The sequence below is a fragment of the Berkeleyomyces rouxiae genome (genome assembly GCF_048999995.1).
Source record: "Berkeleyomyces rouxiae strain 22BRR77 chromosome Unknown BrBRR77_ptg000002l, whole genome shotgun sequence".
NCBI lineage: Eukaryota > Fungi > Ascomycota > Sordariomycetes > Microascales > Ceratocystidaceae > Berkeleyomyces > Berkeleyomyces rouxiae.
This window is the reverse complement of record NW_027396492.1, coordinates 913,942-932,104: the sequence shown is the minus strand read 5'-3', so window position 1 is coordinate 932,104 and position 18,163 is coordinate 913,942. Positions and strand designations below refer to the sequence as shown.

General features: G+C 47.5%; 7 protein-coding genes across 7 annotated transcripts; 1 reads left to right on the top strand and 6 right to left on the bottom strand.

Moving 5' to 3' along the window:
- Positions 1–266: 266 nt before the first annotated feature.
- On the top strand, positions 267–1,238 carry BROUX77_001806 (uncharacterized protein; the record flags this gene model as incomplete). The annotated part of the gene is made up of 1 exon (XM_073746276.1): positions 267–1,238. The coding sequence occupies one exon, from the start codon at positions 267–269 to the stop codon at positions 1,236–1,238; it is 972 nt and encodes a 323-aa protein (XP_073606888.1).
- A 522-nt stretch (positions 1,239–1,760) lies between these two features.
- BROUX77_001805 (uncharacterized protein) lies at positions 1,761–2,555 on the bottom strand (the record flags this gene model as incomplete). Its single annotated transcript, XM_073746275.1, has 1 exon — positions 1,761–2,555. The coding sequence occupies one exon, from the start codon at positions 2,553–2,555 to the stop codon at positions 1,761–1,763; it is 795 nt and encodes a 264-aa protein (XP_073606887.1).
- A 2,405-nt stretch (positions 2,556–4,960) lies between these two features.
- On the bottom strand, positions 4,961–5,908 carry BROUX77_001804 (uncharacterized protein; the record flags this gene model as incomplete). The annotated part of the gene is made up of 1 exon (XM_073746274.1): positions 4,961–5,908. The coding sequence occupies one exon, from the start codon at positions 5,906–5,908 to the stop codon at positions 4,961–4,963; it is 948 nt and encodes a 315-aa protein (XP_073606886.1).
- Positions 5,909–10,126: 4,218 nt separating this feature from the next.
- Positions 10,127–11,089, bottom strand: BROUX77_001803 (uncharacterized protein; the record flags this gene model as incomplete). The annotated part of the gene is made up of 1 exon (XM_073746273.1): positions 10,127–11,089. The coding sequence occupies one exon, from the start codon at positions 11,087–11,089 to the stop codon at positions 10,127–10,129; it is 963 nt and encodes a 320-aa protein (XP_073606885.1).
- Positions 11,090–11,988: 899 nt separating this feature from the next.
- Positions 11,989–12,944, bottom strand: BROUX77_001802 (uncharacterized protein; the record flags this gene model as incomplete). The annotated part of the gene is made up of 2 exons (XM_073746272.1): positions 11,989–12,383; positions 12,431–12,944. The coding sequence occupies 2 exons, from the start codon at positions 12,942–12,944 to the stop codon at positions 11,989–11,991; spliced, it is 909 nt and encodes a 302-aa protein (XP_073606884.1).
- Positions 12,945–14,611: 1,667 nt separating this feature from the next.
- Positions 14,612–15,583, bottom strand: BROUX77_001801 (uncharacterized protein; the record flags this gene model as incomplete). Its single annotated transcript, XM_073746271.1, has 1 exon — positions 14,612–15,583. One exon carries the CDS (start codon positions 15,581–15,583, stop codon positions 14,612–14,614), a length of 972 nt encoding a protein of 323 aa, XP_073606883.1.
- Positions 15,584–16,391: 808 nt separating this feature from the next.
- Positions 16,392–17,369, bottom strand: BROUX77_001800 (uncharacterized protein; the record flags this gene model as incomplete). Its single annotated transcript, XM_073746270.1, has 1 exon — positions 16,392–17,369. One exon carries the CDS (start codon positions 17,367–17,369, stop codon positions 16,392–16,394), a length of 978 nt encoding a protein of 325 aa, XP_073606882.1.
- Between the last annotated feature and the right edge of the window lie 794 nt (positions 17,370–18,163).

Genomic DNA, 18,163 nt, shown 5'->3' with positions numbered 1-18,163 from the left:
ATCAATATCAATATTCCCGTAGTTAATAACTCCACCAAATCTTGTATGCTTGAAATTATACTATGTGCCAGAGGTTGAATTATCTCCGATAGAAGCAGATCTGACTGCAAAGTCCGGACCGGGAAAGTGTATAAATGAGCCTATGTGTTGGTCTCTACTTAGAATCTGGATTCTTTGATCCTCAACAGCTCACTGCCACTAGCCACATAACCCTCCTATTCTCCTATCAATAATTTTCAGTTATCCTCTTTGCCAACCTCGTCAACATGCGGTTCTACTTGCTTGCGACTCTGGGAGCGGCCACCCTAACTCAAGCTGGCTGCTTCAATAAGGTTTTCTCTCAGTATAGTTTTGATCTTGAGAAAAACAGCAACGCTTATTGGATGGCTGACATATCCGACGCGGTATATATAACGGCTCTTAGCATTCCCGGAACCCACAACTCTATGACCTACCTATTGGAAGAACATCCGCCCCTTCATTGCCAAAACGTCAACTTGGAACAGCAATTGGAAGGCGGTATCCGATATATTGATGTCAGCGGCCGTTTGGTTGGCAATGATATCCATATCTACCACGGAAACACTGATACCGGTTTCGATTTGGACTGGGTCATTAACACCGCTTTTGACTTTCTAGACGACCATCCCAAGGAGGTTATTATTATGCGTCTTAAGAAAGATACTTGGGGTTCTGGCGCCAATGAAGGCTTTGAAAAATCTATCAGATATTCTGTGTTCTCCGACAGCTATTTGAGCCGACGCGCAGCTGAGCGTCTCTATATTCCAAATGAAGAAGGAGTCTTTCGGGTCCCTACAATGGGCGTTCTCCGTGGCAAGGTGCTCATAGTGCAAGACTTCCCTACCAAACCATCTGGTCGTTACGGTCTTCAATGGGGATCTAAAGATGCGGTTATATCGGATTTCAAGATGATCCCAGGACATTTTGCCATGGGCCACAAGTGGAAGCATGTGAAGGATGCTATTAATACGGCTAGCACAGTAAAAGATGCTAAGCTTCACATTACTCATTCGAGCGTCAGTGTGGGCACTACTCCTTATAAGAGTGCTGGAGGCAAAGATTCCAACAGTTTGGGAATGAACGACCGTCTCGGCCAGTACCTGAATGACGCTACTGTTCGCCGCACTGGGGTTGTTGTGATGGATTTCCCTGGTAAGGACCTGATTACCCAAATCATCCAGCGCAACACCGAGTTTCGCCAACCGATAGATGTTTAGGGGGTTGAAGATGCTCCAATCTACTCTTAGACAACTCTCTAGTGATTCGTACGTTCACTGGCGTTCATTCGTGGGCGACTACTACAAGCAATACTTTACGAATAAATACCAACATGTTCTCATGAAACTACACAATAGCTATTAGAAATGGTTAGAGCTAAGCCGTCCGTAGCCAGCTCAATCAATATGAAGTCAGCATCTCGATAAAGTGAGCTGCCTTATAATTTTCTTTTCGTATAGAAAATGTCCGATTACGTTGGTCTTGGGTCAACTGCTCAAAATTCACGCCTAGTACAATGGCTGGCTAGTTGTAGGACTTATCACCAAGAGTGATTGTCATCTGTCTAAAGCACCCCGATTGCCCATTTGGGTTTTAGTCCCCTTTTCTCCGTGTGCTCTCTCTTTAATAATTTATGTTCATGATGTGTTGATATTCGTTGTCTATTCGTGCCCTGTTGCTATTAACCAAATGTTCCCTCTCCAAAATTCTAAACGATAAAGACTAAAAAAAGTAAGAGCCAGCTAGCTTTGACTTGGAAGTATATGCTGGTCATTTTTTTTGATGATTTGGTTAATGAGCTTCTTCCCAGGGAAGTCCATGACGACAACTCCAGTTTTGGATATGGCGGGAGTATTCAAGAGCCCGCCAAGATGATCATTGATTCCCTTCTTCGGCCCCTTTCTGCCACCAGCAGTTTTGTAAGGGGTAGCACCGAAACTGACACTAGTGTAAGTAATGTGAAGCCTCGTATCTGAAGCTTTATTCGCCGCCTTTATGGCACGCTTGACTTTATGCCACTTCAGAGGCATCCAGAGATGCCCTAAACTAGCCTTCCAGTCTGACACGACCATCGCATTGGACCTCCAAGGTACGCCGTAGCGAGCAGGCCCTTCTTCGCTGTTGAAATCTTGCAGAATCAATATTCTGCCCCGGGTGCCTCCCAGCGTGGGAACTGATATGTCACCATTTAGGCCGCCGCGGTAGATGCGGTGTTGGGCTCTCAAAGCCAACGCACTTTTGGACTCCAAATATTCCATTACTGAATGCTCAAAAGCGTCCTCCTCGCCAGATGACCAACTGCCCTTATGAAGACGGAGAATAAGAGCTTCACGAGGGTTCTGATCCAAGAACCCAAAAGCAGTGGTGAGGAGATGATCCAAGTTGTAGTCGGTGTAGGAGTTCCCATGAAAGATTTTGATCTTGTCGTCAATCAAACGGCCACTGATATCAATGTATCGAATACCAGCTTTGAGCTGTTGTTCCAAATTTGCGCTCTGACATTGGAGTAGGTCATGTCTCCCTAGTTTGTCGGTCATTGAGTTGTGTGTTCCAGGGATAGAGATATAAGCCAGCTCGACTGGGTCAGGAATATTTGACATCCATCTTGGATTAGAAGCCTCCTGGAGATCGAAACTGTACTCGGAACAGACTTTGTTGAAGCAACCAGCCTGGCTCAAGGTCGCTGAAGCCAGTGTTGCTAGAAGAGAAATTCGCATGTTCAACGGGCAGAAAATGGAACTCTGAGTGTAAAATGTTAAGAAAAGATTAGTTATGTAGTGAGGATGTGAAGATGGCGATGAGGACGAAGAAAATTTGGCAATTCAACTCAGGTCGGCACTCCGCAGTATTAATACATGGCCAGTATTGTATTTCCAGTTTTGGGTCTTATTCTTCGCTGAAGTGAAGAGTAGATATTGGTAGTCATGCGACCAATTAGACGATTGGTCAGTTTGGAGCAGGAGTTAACTATAACTAACATATGTTTCTTGATTCATGTCATTCCCCCCACCAGCTACATACTTGGCTATTGACAACAAAGTTGGGCATAGCACAGGGCTCGGTGTTGCCATGCCTTTTAGCCCTAGATGGGATAATATCTAGCTAACATTATATGAAATGTTCGACCTTAGCCCAGCAGGGGCCCCTCCAAGGATAATGCAGCATTACCTTCATCGCTAGTTAGCTAGTCGAGAACCGTGATGTCATGCATGAATCAAGTTGCTGGCTGTGAAGCAACCGAAAGTTCCACAACTCGGACGAACGAAAGTTTGCTTTAGGCAAAGAGAGCAGCAAACTCCAGCCGAGTAGTACTCGGATGTGAAATTGTAACTACACATAACTACGTTAGGCAGATGGTGTTTTTTTTTTTTTTTTTTCGGGAGACATCGACAATGCTCTCACAATACCGTCAAATAACCAAAATATTTTATTCAATCACCAGCTAGATAATGCACCCAAAAACTCCGGCCTATTTTTACTTTAGCCCAAGCCACGTGTATGCGCAAAACTCCGCAGAGCGGAAACGGAATGATTCATCCAAGAAGCCACCGGACTTTGAATTTGAGCCGAGAGAAACGGACGACTCGACCTAGTTCATCCGTTTCGTGTTTTGCCGTAAAGATGCTCAATATGCATTTACAATTATGTCAACTGCGTGAACGGAGTTTAACCTTGTCTCGAGCCAGTTGTACGGTGGCTCAGCTTCCAGCTTAGCCCCCAGTCTCCACTGGAGAAATTCGAGAACTCGGGGGGGGGGGGGGGGGGGGGGGCAAGACGAGCTAAACTATCCTTGTTTGTCTGATCGTGCTTCCGGAAACTATGTTTTTCTGGGAAAGATGACCAGATCTGAGATCTGTCACCATGGGCTGTAGCCTTCAGGATATCCTAAAAAACACAGCGACCTATTATTGGGCAGGCTTCAGCCGAACGAGGAACAGGGGCCACAGCTGAAGCAAGTTCTAGACGAGTTCTCCGCCACAAATGTGCACATTTTAAATCCTTGTCGCGTGGCGGCGGCTGTACAATAATATGCATAACCAACTATTGCCAAGACCACAGCCCAAAGACAACTCATTCAAACGGGTTTAGATTCGTATACTTCAGGCGCAGCAAATGCCTGGACCAGTTGGGGACATCCCAAAACAGCAGTCTTTTTCAAGACATATCGTGAAAAGTAGTCAACCTGCAAAATGCCACGACCATGTCAGAGTTTCGGTAAAAGAAACTTTTCATAGCGTGGTCTCCCTTGTCATCGGGATTTATCATATGATCATAACATCGCTGGCTATAGACTCCGTTATTACGCAGCCCAAAGGACATAAAGCCAGACACCTCAGTCAAGTTCTGATTCCAATCCTACCTCGTTTTCACTAACAAGAACGCCCCCAGCCAGATGGCTCACGACCCCTATAGATTGTTCTTGCCAAGCCACATATCAGCCCCAGGCCTAGTTTCACGTTACCAAAAACTCAGATAGAGCACCAAAACCCCCAGTCCCGCCTCCAATGTCAACTGTTGCTGTCGTATCAGCTTGATGAACCTCTCAGATGTTTCCGAGCTGGGTCGACGAAATGAATACCACTAAGATACCAAAACACAGGAAACCTCGATAGAGGTTCTGTGCTAATGATATTGCAGGCCTGAGCAATATGTACCTTCACAGTGTCTTGAAAGCTCTTTGCTAAAATCTCGAGGACTTCCAAGTTTCCTGTCAAATCACCGAATACTACAACGACACTATATTTTTCTCTACTTCTTACCGTCTTCCCGGCATTACTAGCATTGGAGGTCTCTACTATTTATTTGCACTCGCTATTGTCTGGATTTCTTCACAGTAAATCGTGTGGTGATGAAAGGGGTTGTCATTAATTAGTACTATCAACAAATACAAAGTCGTGCCTCGTCTCAATAGTGCACGACATTAAGCGTTGGAACTGAACATCTAGGAGTTGCGTTCAATGATCATATCAACAAGTTTCTTGCCAGGGAAGTCCATGACAACAACACCAGTGCGAGCAACATTGCCAGCAGTAATATAATCAGCCAGGCGGTCGTTCAAGCCCTTGTCCTCAGTCTTGGGACCAGCAGCAGCTCTAAAGGGGGCAATACCGCGACTGACGCTGGTGTAGGTGATGTGGAGGTTGTTCTTGGAATTGTCGTTGGCTTTCTTGATGCTGGACTCAACAGTACCCCACTTAGCGCTCATGCCGACAAATTTGCTAGCGGTCTTCCAGTTCGACACAACCAACTTATCCGATTTGAAGGGGATACCAAAGCGACCAGGGGTCTCGGTGGTGAAATCCTGGATAATCAACAGCTTGCCACGGATTTCTCCAAGTGTAGGGTAAGAAAAGTCCTTGGGATTTTTGGGAATGTACAGACGCTTCCTAATTTTCTTCCCCAAGTCGGTCTCAGCATTCACGTAACTATCTTGAACGAGCGTCTCAAAGACATGGCTTCCATCGCGCCAACTGTCCTTGGTCAGGCACATAATTATGAACTCTGTCTCGTGCTGCTCGAGGAACTTTATGGAAGTTTCGAAAACATCGCCGAGGTCGTACGCGGTAGATCTGCCTCCGTTGAAGATGTGAAGTCTGTCGCCGTGCCGGCGGGCTTTAAGATCCAAGTATCTGATACCGCCATCGAGCTGCTGTTCGAGATTGGTGTTCTGGCACTGGTCGTCCAGGTGGTTTCCGAGAGTAACGGTCATAGATGCGTGGGTTCCAGGAATACTGATGGCCGAAACAGAAATATCGCTGGAAATTTTACCCATCCAGTTGGTGTTGCTAGCTTTGGCAAGATCGAAGCTGTTGTCAGAGCAGACCTCGTTGAGGCATTCAGCCTGGATCAGAGTAGCCGAAGCCAGGGTGGCAAGCAGAGAGAAGCGCATGTTGAAAATGATGGTAAGAGATAGAATAAAAGGAGAAGATTGCAGGAAATGAGTGGGTGGAGATAAGGATGAAGATGAGGATGAAAGAAGTCCTGAACCTCAGAAACGGCTGAATCATGGCCGTATTAATACCTGAATCAACCAGTACCTAGTCAGCTCTTTCACTTCAATCCTCATGCTGATGCGCGGCTATTCTGTTCATAAGTTTTGCCGCGGTGTACGATACATTACACGCAAAGCAATAATAATAATAATGATAATAAAAATGAAAACGAAAATGAAAATGGTAAAAGCCTCACTTCGTCGTTCCCGCCTTCTCCTCATCAAAAGAATCCGTTCACAATACATGAATAGAGTTCGGTATTGCCAAATAACCATAAATGTATTAATAGGGCTCTGGCTGTCACATTTCTATGGAGCAAACGCCACTTGCCGATCTGGAAGGGCTCAAGTGATGGACGGTGCGGTATCTAAAAGGATCCAGATTCATAAATGACAGGGCTATTGCATTTATACACTTGGGAGCATTTTGATTAGATGTGATCTTCGCATGAAGTTCATCGTAGTTAGAGTAGGTAAGAAAAAAAGGCATGACCTTACCAAAAATTCAATGTCCATAATTTGCTCAAATCGTTTCTCAGGTCCGTAGCAACTATCCAGGATACAAACAATCGAGGGTTGCTTACTTTTAATATTCAACCCGCCAAATAGCTAGCTATTCTACATCAAAAACTCGAAACTCCTTCAGGCACGCTAATTAGATTCACTAGTGAATCGTTAGTCTTCTATTGTGTTCCTCAGACCTTCTAGCTTCCCGGTCCCGCTCTTGTATCTCTAGGTTCATGCAATGTAGTGGATCCCGGTACCTGTCGCATGGAGCATCGGTGTGGCGCTGTGGCGCAAAAGCACAAAAGGACTCACTTATGGGAGAGCTCCAAAACTGTTTTGCCGAGTAGCACGCGCTTCAGGATCATCAACGAAAACACACCACTGAGGCCAGGAGAGATAAAATAGAAGGTAAAAGAACCGGGAAAAGACAGAACTTGATAGATTATCTCCTTTGCACCAGTTCCGCAGATACCATGTGCTGCTCATTCACCCTGGAATAATGCATAACCCCGGTTTGCTTACGCCGGATAGTTGGAACTTTCAAACCCCCGAGGGAAGGTACAGACAGAAACCGTTTGCTCAAGTGTAACTATAATGTCGACTCTTTTGCTGAAAAAAAAACCCCGCTAACTTTGCTTGTATCACATAAGAGAAACTACAGTTGTCGCGTTGGTTCCTCATATCGCTTCAAGGTCATCTTCAGCCAAAGTTATCGCCAGTGTTCGAGAATTGAGAGTTTTGTAGCCACATTAACCACCCAACAGTAAATTCACCAAAAGTATAGCAAAAAGAAAATACATCGTTCCATGCGTATGCTTAAACTAACCATAAACTATTTTTTTGCCGCAGAGTGAATCAAAGCGTTACGGTTGATTATTTAGTTCACAAGCTCCTTGCCGGGGAAATCCATAACTACGATTCCTGTGCAGAAAGAAAGATCGGCATTTAAATACTCGCCAAGGCGATCGTTGGTCCCTAGCCCATTGTCTGGTCTGCCTCCAGCAGTCTTGAAGGGAGTGGCGCCCACACTGACACTCGTATGGATGATGTGAAGCTTGCAGTCGTCTGCCTTGCTAGCTGCGGATAACGCCCTCTGAATCTTTTTCCACTTGAAGGGGATGCCAGCTTGCCCAACATGACTTTCCAATCTGAAACTTTCATACCATAGGATCTCCATGGAATGCCAAAGCGAGCTTCGGTCTCGGTCTTGAACTCTTGCAAAATCAAGACTTTGCCGCGGAGGTCGCCCAGCTTTGGAGCCCAAAAAACGCCAGCCATCTCGCGGTTATAGATTCTCTTTTTAGCTCGCTGGCCCAGAGGGGTTGAAGAATAAATGTGGTGCCTGATAACCTTTTCAAAAACGTCATTATCGCACGATCCCCGAGTATCCTTTTGAATGCGCATGATAAGAGCCTCGCCCGGTTTTTTTTTCGAGAAAGTCGAAAGCAGTGGTGAGGACGGTTTCCAGGTTGTAGTAGGTAGGGTGACTTCCGTGATAGATTGGGATTTCATCCCCCAACACACGGCCACTGACATCAATATATCTGATACCGGCGTTGAGTTAGTGGGTTAGGTTGGTGTTCCGGCACTTGAGTAGTGCCTCGTTGGTAAGCTTGTCGGTCATATAATTATGGGTCCCAGGGATAGAAAGAAATGACACCTCGACATCGTCGTGGATCTTGGTCATCCAGTTAGTCTTGAGATTGTCTGAAAGGTCAAAACTATACTTGGAATGAATTCCCTTAAAGTATCCGGCCTGAGCCAGTGCCGCCGAAGCCAGGACTGCAAGAACGGAAACCCGCAATTTTTATAGCGAAGAATATGCGAAACGAAAAAAAGAAGAGTTCAGCAAGAGGTGCCTAAGACTGAAGAAAATGAGTGAATGAGAATGCAAGAAACTGGAAAATGAAAAAAAGACCAGCCGGCAGCCATTTCAGCCAACATACCGGAGTCTGAGCTCTGTCATAACGCCGTTCTCTCCGGACTTTGGTCCGAGAATTACAGTCTTGATCGAGCAGTCTGTACTTTGTATCTTGATTCTTACAATCAAGAACAGCTTTCGGGTGCATGGATCCGAATATTCTGCTGGTTGACACTAGACACAGTTATCAATGGAGCACTGACCTGTATACATGCTTCTCTACAAGCCAAAAACTATATGTATGACCCCACCTATGGAACACATGCGTATTCGTACTCTCTAAACCCCCGGAAAGTCCGCGGCGAAGCCTTGGGTAGCACATAAAATTTACACAGATGAACACACCGTCTTAAATCTTTGAACGCGGGTATTATTTAGTTAGTTATGGTCTTTTTTCTGCCGAAAATTCGCCTTGATTCCAAACAATGTCAACCTTGTCCTACTTATGACATTCTGCCGGACTACATGACAGGCCAGACAGCCTATTTCTCAGGTTATTCTCGGCATGGAAAGCTTCTATTTGTGTCGTGCATGGGCTTAAAATTCTGAGCCATCATTGGTCAGACCAATACTCCGCCTCTTCAACCCGTGGTATTTACAGCTCCGTCTGGTAAATGCCCATAGGTTCCGCACATGGCAAGGCAAATGTGAAAGCCAGCACTCTATGTTGGCATGATGCCGACGCGAGTTTGACGATACTTCGGGTTCTAAGACTTTGAAGCAATGTCGCTTTATATGAGAAGATACTAGTAGCAGCCAACCCTGGCCCTGGTGAAAATGTGAGGGTAAGCCCTATCATCAGGAACAGTTCGAATCAGGCTAACGGCTCGTCCGTCAGGGGTTGGTCTGGAGAAATGCAGACGGGCATTCTTTTGATGACATCATTCACTAGATGTAATGTTTGGTCATATACCTAACAAAATACTTGTCATGAACGCCTTGTTGTAGCCAGAAATCCATTAATTACATACATACATACATACGCATCATTAGTTTACTATACCTACATACAGTTGGCACCAAAAAGTCCCTATCCACCCTAAAAACTACACCAAGACTACGTCACAACACTGTAAGCTTGATTGATGTATTTCTCAACCAAATAAACGTTAATGTGGTCAAATAATATATCAAATGAAAGCTGTGGTTTTGCTGTTTAATAGTCTGTACATAACATATGGTGTTCAATGCATTCACATTGCCTTTCTTCCATCGACATCTTGCACCCAGCAAACATGCCCTGGGGGACAGCCTTCCGCGTTTCCTTGCCGCACCTTCGAAGTTTGACCTTTTCGGCCTCATTATCCTCATAGCCTTTGACGTGAAAAGGCACTGATTACAGTTTGCCCTTTAAAGCACTTCAATCGGCCTCGAGGAAGTTTTTATCTGAGAGGTTTGGCGGCCAGCCCATCGCCTCGATTCTATGCTGCCTCGACCATTCCATTATTGACGCCGAGACATGAAACAGGGCACCGTAATTGTTGATCTTTTCTAGGACTATGATATAAGAGACACTGAAGAAGATGGCCTGCAAGACTTTTTGCTCAAAAGTCGTCGTGGTTGAATTGTGGTTGAAGGTTGTGCAGGTGTTGGTGAACAAGTTCAGAATTTGACCAAGTTTCATCAGGTGGTTAAGGACTTTTTGGTACCCACTGTACAAACAATGTTCACTCATCATTTCTCGTTAACTATGACTTATAGAACTGCTCGTTACGTTTTATGATCTGCGCAACAAGCTCTTTTCCAGGAAAATCCATGGATATTATTCCCGTGCGTTGGAGCTTACCCTTCGCCAGATACCTCCCGAGATAATCATTCATTCCGGTCCTGTCGAGTTTTCTTCCAGCAGCAGCCTTGAAAGGAGTGGCACCAGCACTGACACTCGAATGCGTGATATGGAGTCTTGGTTTCTTGTCAGTGTTGGCATTTTTGAGAGCATGTTTGACTATGCTCCATTTAATAGACAGTGCAATGTGTCCCGGGATGGCCTTCCAGTTTGACACGACCATGCCGTCAGATCTCCAGGGGATTCCGAAAAGCCCAGGATAGTCGGTTGTGAAGTCTTGCAGGATAAGGATCTTGGCGCGAAGTTCGCCCAGTTTAGGAGCCCAGAAGATACCCTCACGTCCGCGACTGTAGACACGGTCTTTGGCCCGTCTACCAAGGTCACTGTCGGATGCTAAAAGACTGCTGACGGCTCTTTCAAACTCTTCATTCTGGCCTGATAGGATGGTGTCTTTGTGGATGCGCATGATGATGGCCTCTTGGGTGTGTTTGTCGAGGAAGTCAAAAGCTACGGTAAGAACATCATCCAAATCGGAATTGGTGTAGCCGTTGCCATGGAATATTTGGATTGAGTCATAGTTCAGACGACCACTAACGTCAATGTATCTTATGCCAGACTCGAGCTGCGTCTTTAAGTTGGTGTTTTGGCTTTGAATCAGCTTGAAACTGACGAGATGCTCAGTCAAAGAGTTGTGGGTTCCCGGAATGCTTAAAGCCGAAATATCGATTGAATCGGGGATCTTAGCCATCCAATCGGCATTGGAAACTTCGGCAAGATCAAAACTGTAATCGGAGCAGAGGCCTTGAAAACAACCGGCTTGGCTTAGAGAGGCTGAGGCCAAAGTCGCAAGAAGAGAAAGCCACATGATGCTAGAATTAGAATGAAGGACAAGGAAATGGGCTTAAAGAAGCGACCGGTAAAGATTAAATACTTTGAAAGGCCTGAACAAGCTGGCGCTCCGATGTATTAATACTCAATCCCGCCAAGGGCCTGAGAACCTCATCGTCCGCGTATTCTGGACATGGAGGAGCACTGGACATAATCCAAAAACATATCTAGTTAACCATCACAATGTCGGGATCTTGTTTTGCGACATTGTGCCGATTCCGGACAGGGTTGTTCAGGGCATGGGCTCGGCATACCCAGACAACTGGCACCAGGTATGTAAATTAATAGCACATTCAAAGCTAGTCCAGCCCTATCTGCTTTGGGTCGATGGGCCACACCTGGACTTTTTTTTTTTTGCGCAGAGTCCTGGCCACGCCGTTGATGCAGACCAAACAGAAAAGCAAGTAGAAAAGAAGGTGGTGACGGCAGCGCAAACGCGCTAAGAAGGAGACCCCGAGAGATCGGCGTCTCCAGGTGGCGGAGAAAGTGAGGGAAGGGCCACGTCTTGCGCCTGCGTGTCCAGCCTCATGCGGCGGTGATGATGATGAAAGTCTTTATTTACCTGTCTACTCGCGAGGGATTCTCGACATACGACAGGGGACTATTTCTAGTACCAGGAAAAATACATAACAGAAGCAAAAACCAAAACCTAAAGCCATGCATACAGAAACCACCCACACAAAGTGTAATGACAGGAGGTCTCCCACCTGCCCAGCGCAGAGGCTGTCATTTGTCCACAAGACCCAGAGTCCTGGTCTCACCGCCAATGTAGTGATAAAAATATTTGTGCAAAATAAGAAAAAAGGGGGGTTGGCGGCGTATTTACGCCAAAGGGTTGGTAGCGCGGTTGCGCGAAAAAAGATTGGGCCCCAGAGGCTAAGCTGCCCCGGGCAGGGTCGGACCAGGCGGTGGAGGGTCGGGTGGAGGGCGAACTGGGGAGTCCCCTTCCTGCGGGTCCATTCCCGTTACCACACGGCGGTGTGCTAGAAGCACCGGAGGACTCTTGGCTGCTTTAGATGCCAGCCAGATGGCTCCACTCTTGGTGGCTATGAGCTTCTGGAAGAAGCCCTTAGACATCCGTTGAGGGTTGCGGGGGCAGACCCAAATGTGCTCCGGGGTGGTCTCAGCGTCGCAGAGGGGGCAGGTTAGCACCGCGTTCAAGTGATTGAAACGGCGGCGGTAGTCTGCGTAGTCTCCGTGACCAGAAAGTGCTGTCAGGACAGCGCGGGCGAGCTTGCGCTCAGTGTCGTCAAGAAGGTTTTCCAGGCCTTCTTAGGAGCCTTGAGAGGTCGGCTCAGGTGCGGTCTGTTGGCACAACCTTCATTCGACCACCAGGTGCGAAACTCGGTGGTGATGCGGGCGCGGAAATGGCTGCGGGCCCAGTAAAGGGACATCCCTACGGGCGTGTAGGCCCTCTCGGCGCCCATCTTGGCTTGTCGGTCCGCGAGCTCGTTGCCCCAGACGTCGGAGTGCCCCGGGACCCAAATCACTTCCACAGCGGGGGCACCATCTGGCCACGGTCTAGGACCTGGGTGGTCAGGGCTTTGGCCAATCCAGTCGGCGCAAGTCGTTTGGGCCCTCCGGAGAAGCTCTTCGGAGGTTCCGGGCTTCGCGCCCCATGTCGTGAGGCGGTACACCGCGGCGAGGTTGTCAGAGCAGACCCAGACCTTGCGGCACTGTGGTTTCACCCACGAGTCTACTTTTTCCAGGGCTCTGGCAATGGCCATCACCTCGGCGTCATGAACCTCGGCGTGGAAAGGAATCGGGTAGTTGCCCGTGTCCAGGACTGTCCCGTCCCGAATGATCGCCCACCCAGCGCCGACCCGGTCCATGTCCACAGAAAACTATCCCATGCACAAAAGCGAAAACTCACCAATCCTTGCAACTCAACCAACAACGGCCGCAGGTCAAATGGATCAGTACGAAAGAGAACAAACTTTGGTACAATTCATGCAAGGTTACTGGTCACCACAAATCAAATTGCACTCAAAGGAATGCATCTAGACCAAGGCTCAGACATCGAACATCACGATTTGTTAGAAGAGTCAAATAAACTCGGAATAAAAGTCGAAGACACTCTCACGGGCGACAAGGAAGCCAACGGCATGATCGTCGGCCGGACAAAATCGATGATGGCGGACACCGACGTACCAAAATACCTATGGCCGACCGTAATGATGGCAGCAATTCACATTACCAACAGAATGCTAACAACTACCAACCCACAAAACAAGTCACCATACCAAATGTGGTATGACAACATCAGGCCCGGAGGGGACGACCGACCCTCCATTGGCCACCCAAGAAAAATCGGTTGCGACGCCTTTTACTACAAACGGACCAACACAGGGAATGGAAAACTGGAGCCAGACGGAAAGAAAGCCCTGATGATCGGATACGACGGAACAACAATCTACCAACTATGGGATACAGACAAAAAGGCTTTCATCAGAACATCCCACGTCACATTCCTGGAAAAGATCTCATCAAAAATAATCCACTCCTCCGGCAGATCCAGAACAACCTTGTTTATCATGACAAAAACTACAACGAATCATTAGAAACAAACGAAGAAAAGAAGGCTAATAAAGAAATGGAAGTCATGAGCATGCAAACTGCTGACAACAACGACCTACCAACCTGGCAAGAAGACGACGAAACTCCGACAGAGGGCGAAAGCGATCCATGGATCATTGACGAATCAACGAACATGTTCTATGGAAAATTCATCGGACTCATCGCAGAAGCAGATGGCACAAAATCAGGGAAAGACCAAGCAAATCAACCAACCTGGAGAGAGGCCATGGCCGGACGAGAGAGAGAAGAATGGCGAAAAGCTGCATTTGAAGAAATCAAAAGCATCACTGAACTCGGCGGTTTTGCATTTGAGGAGCCAGAAACATCACACGGCTACAACCCACTTTCAGCCAAGATGGTGCTCAAAAAGAAACTCAGCCCGAAAGGAGAGTTTGAGAAATTCAAAGACAGACTAGTAGCGCGAGGCGTTCTTCAAAAACATGACATAGACTACAACAACACCTACGCTTCAACAGGGATACCAGGTGCTTTCCGAGATCCACCAACAAACCTACATCCGAGAGATCATCGAAACCGCACTTGGTCAAGAAGCCAACAAGAACAGCACGCCAATGGAAATAAGGCTTCTACCACAGTTAAGTAGAATTTCCAAAGAAAACCGAAACGCCTCGTCTGGACAATAGAAAGAACCCCACCGGATTCACCCATCAAACTACAAAGTATCCAAAACTACAGAGGACAAATCGACAACACCATTTTGGTCAACGAGAGGGGGGCAGGGGGGGGCACAAAATCGTCAGCTTCTATCACCCCAGCCACGGAACTGATACGACCGTTGTATTCGATCTTAAATTTCGTTAATGCTCATGAATGTATGATCCCCACATGAGTTGTATTCTACTTTGAAAAAAAGGGGCATGTTCCCCAAGCCTTCGTTGACTAGTATTACATTGATCTTTAACTACACTTTAGGGGTTTGAAGTCTTTCGTTGCGTCTGAGGATCTCCCCAATAAGTTCCTTGCCGGGGAAGTCCATGGCAATAATTCCAGTCCGGCCAATGTCACTGGCGCTGAGGAACTCGCCCAGGCGGTCATTCATGCCGGTATTTGTGACATCTTTTCCAGCCACAGCTTTGTACGGCGTAGCACCTAGACCAACAGCCGTGTGGACAATGTGAAGTTTGTTTTCGGTTTCTTTGCTTGCCGCTGTGATTTTCGATTCGTAGACGGACCATTTGGCAGATATGCCGATGCGTCCAAGCGTATCCTTCCAATCCGACACAACCAACCTGTCAGAATCCCAAGGGATGCCAAAGCGGTTAGGAACCGTGGTGGGGAAGTCTTGTAGGATCATGATCTTGCCACGGAGCTCGCCCACCCTAGGGACCCAAGTCTGGGAGGGCCCAGGGAGAATGTAAAGGCGAGACCCGATGCGTTGGCCGAGCTCGCTGTCGGAAGCCAAGTATTTGTCTGCAACTTTATCTTCAAAGTTCTTGTTCATGTCTGAAGGCCAAAAGTCTTTGTGAATACGCAAGATAAGGCCCTCTTTGGAATATTCATCGAGAAAGTCAAGAGCCGTCGTGAAGACTTCATCCAAATCAAAGGTGGTGCGCGAGGGGCCATTGTAGACTCGGATCTTGTTCTTCTTCCAACGCCCAGTGACATCAATGTATCTGATACCCGCGTGGAGCTGCTGCTTAAGGCTGCTCATTTGGCACTGCAGCAAAATGCGGTTTTCAAGCAAGTTTGTCATGGAGTTGTGGGTTCCGGGGATAGACAAATCCGATACCAAGACGTCGTCGGGGATCTTTCCCATCCAGTCGGCGTTGCTGGCTGCTTGAAGGTTGAAACTGTACTTGGAGCAGGCATCTTTGAAGCAACCGGCCTGGCTCAGAGCAGCCGATGCTAGAGTCGCTAAGACGGAAAGGCGCATGTTGAGGTGGTGTCCGTCAAGGAAAGCAACGGCGGTAGATTGAGATGACCGGAAAAGATGAAGGGAACCCCGAGTTTTGGGAGCTGCTGGAACACCGCCATATTAATACAGACATAGTCTGAGGTTGCTTTATCGTGAACCGCATTTGTTGCTGTGTCGCTTAAACATACAGAGTATCGGCCTTTACCAGGCCCGTGGCCCATGAACAAAAATGGTGTTTTTCCGAGTTTGGGTGCTTACTTTTGCATCGCGGGCTGTTTATGGTGCGAGTATGGACTAGACCAGGGCCCGCGATTCCCAGACAACCATAGCCAGGGTTTATTAATAGTAGCCAGGGAGGCTCTCCCTGGCAGACAGGCCACACGTTCTTGACTCGTTCTGCTTTGTTGGAGTCTTCGTGTACAAGCGCGACCCTGTACGCAGCAAAACTCGGTCCCTTTGAGCTGCTTTGCTTGACATGCCAAGGGCTTCCATCCAAGCCCAAAAGGCAGGCGTCGGCCCGGGAGTGCCAACTTCATGCTGTAGTTGTTGTTTAAGGCATAGCTAGCTAAGCACATATGTATTTATTGACGTGACACGGGCGTTCTTGATGCAGCCCTAGTGTTAACTACAGAGCCGCCGGTGCTAGAACCCTTTTTCAAAATCTGAATATCCCGGCTTCAACATGCTCGTAGGTCAATATATTTTCTTAGTTAGTCACAAGGAGTTGTTCACTTGGGCTTGGTACAAAACAAAAGAACAGATTATTTAGGTCAAAATTTTGTTTGATTTTACTGAATATCAATGATACCACCAGCTAACTAGAGCATCAGCTTGAGCTTGGAGATCCATAGCAAAACGGGCGGTTTCGCTTGAGTATTTCGCGAACAAGCTTGTCGCCGGGGAAGTCCACGGCAACGATTCCTGCGCGGTCGACATTGTCGTCTTTGAGAAACTCGCCCAGCATGTCATTCATGCCCTTTTGATTGAGGCTCTTGCCACCGGCAGCCATAAACGGCGCTGTGCCAAAACTGACGCCGGTATAGGTGATGTGAAGCTTGTTCTCCGTGTCCTCATTAGCCGCTCTGATGCCGGTCTCAATCGACGACCACTTGTAGTTCACGCCGACTCGCCCCTTGGAGATTTTCCACTCTGTTGCGGAAATGCTGCTCGATTTCCAGGGGATGCCAAAGCGGCCAGCGGGCTTGGTGGAAAAGTCTTGCAATATCACAAGTTTGCCGCGAATGTCGCCCATCTTAGGGGCCCAGGTGTCATAGGGTCCCGGGTGGGTGTAGAGGCGGTTTTTGACACTATCTTTAAATTGGCCAGTCGGTCCCAGATATCTATTCATGTTGTTCTTAAAGGCACTGCTCTCACCGAGGGGCCAGCTGTCCTTGTGGATGCGCATAATCACACTTTCGCTTTCGTAGTAGTCAAGAAACCCAAAAACAACGGAGAAGACTTCGTCTAGATCGTGCTCGGTGTAGGTGCCTCCGTGGAAAACTCCTATTTTTTCACCATTCCGGCGGCTCCCAATGTCGATGAATCTGATGCCGCCTTTCAGCTGGCGAGCCAGGGTGTCGAGCTGGCCTTGAAGATTTTTGTTTTCGGTGAGTGAATAGGTCATGGAGTTGTGGGTTCCGGGAATAGAAAGCGAAGACACTGGCGCATCATTGCGGATTCTGGACATCCAATCGTAGAGATCGTCCTGAGAAAGGCCGAAGCTGTAGTCAGAGGTAATGCCTTTGAAGTAACCTGCTTGGCAGAAAGTGGCCAAGGCCAAAGCCACAAGTAGAGAGAAACGCATTCTGTGAGAGAGGGGGGGGGGTAAACGAAAAGGAAGCAGTGCCGAAGAAGAAACAAGGAAGCGCGGACAACGCCAGGGCGGAGCAACACTTTGGGATATATAGTTTGTTGTGGGAGTCCGGAGACTCAAGAACCACCCGGAAAATTGCTGTTTCAATGGTCTGTGGGCTGATTTTCTTGGTAGGTTCTTTTGTTTGCAAAGAAAGACGCGGGCTTGCGGGCGGAGATACACCATCGGACAAGGAAACGTTAACGCCAAACTCTTTCGGGCTGCCTTCTAGGGTGAATCATTTTCATGGCATAGTGATCACCTTTGTTCTAAGTTCGGGATCGCCATGAAACTTTAAATTCGTTGTACTATAACTAACTAACTAGTTTATCAGTTGACTAGTTCTTTCTATAGCTAAGGCAGACGGGCTATGATGTGATATTTGCAGCATGAACCCTCGCTGCTCACTTACAGCACCTGGATGCATAACTCGCTGGTTTTTCTCTCCGGGTCTGGATGCTTTTCGACAACTCGGGTTCTGGGCACGACGAAATGGAATTACACGGTGATAAAGCTTAGTCCCGTAGTCTACCTCTTGGGATCTATGAAACGCCCATGAAGATTCCAAGCTTGGTAATCGGATTTGAAGAGTGAGGGAGTGTATATGTGCATGTCTGACGGCTGATAACTAAGTTAGTGTGAAGCTTTAGAGCACGGGGCAGATCATGGATCATGCGGCACTGGACGAACTTTTTATCGCCGCGATTTGGCAAAGAATATGATCGGCGTCTCCATGTCCATGTGTG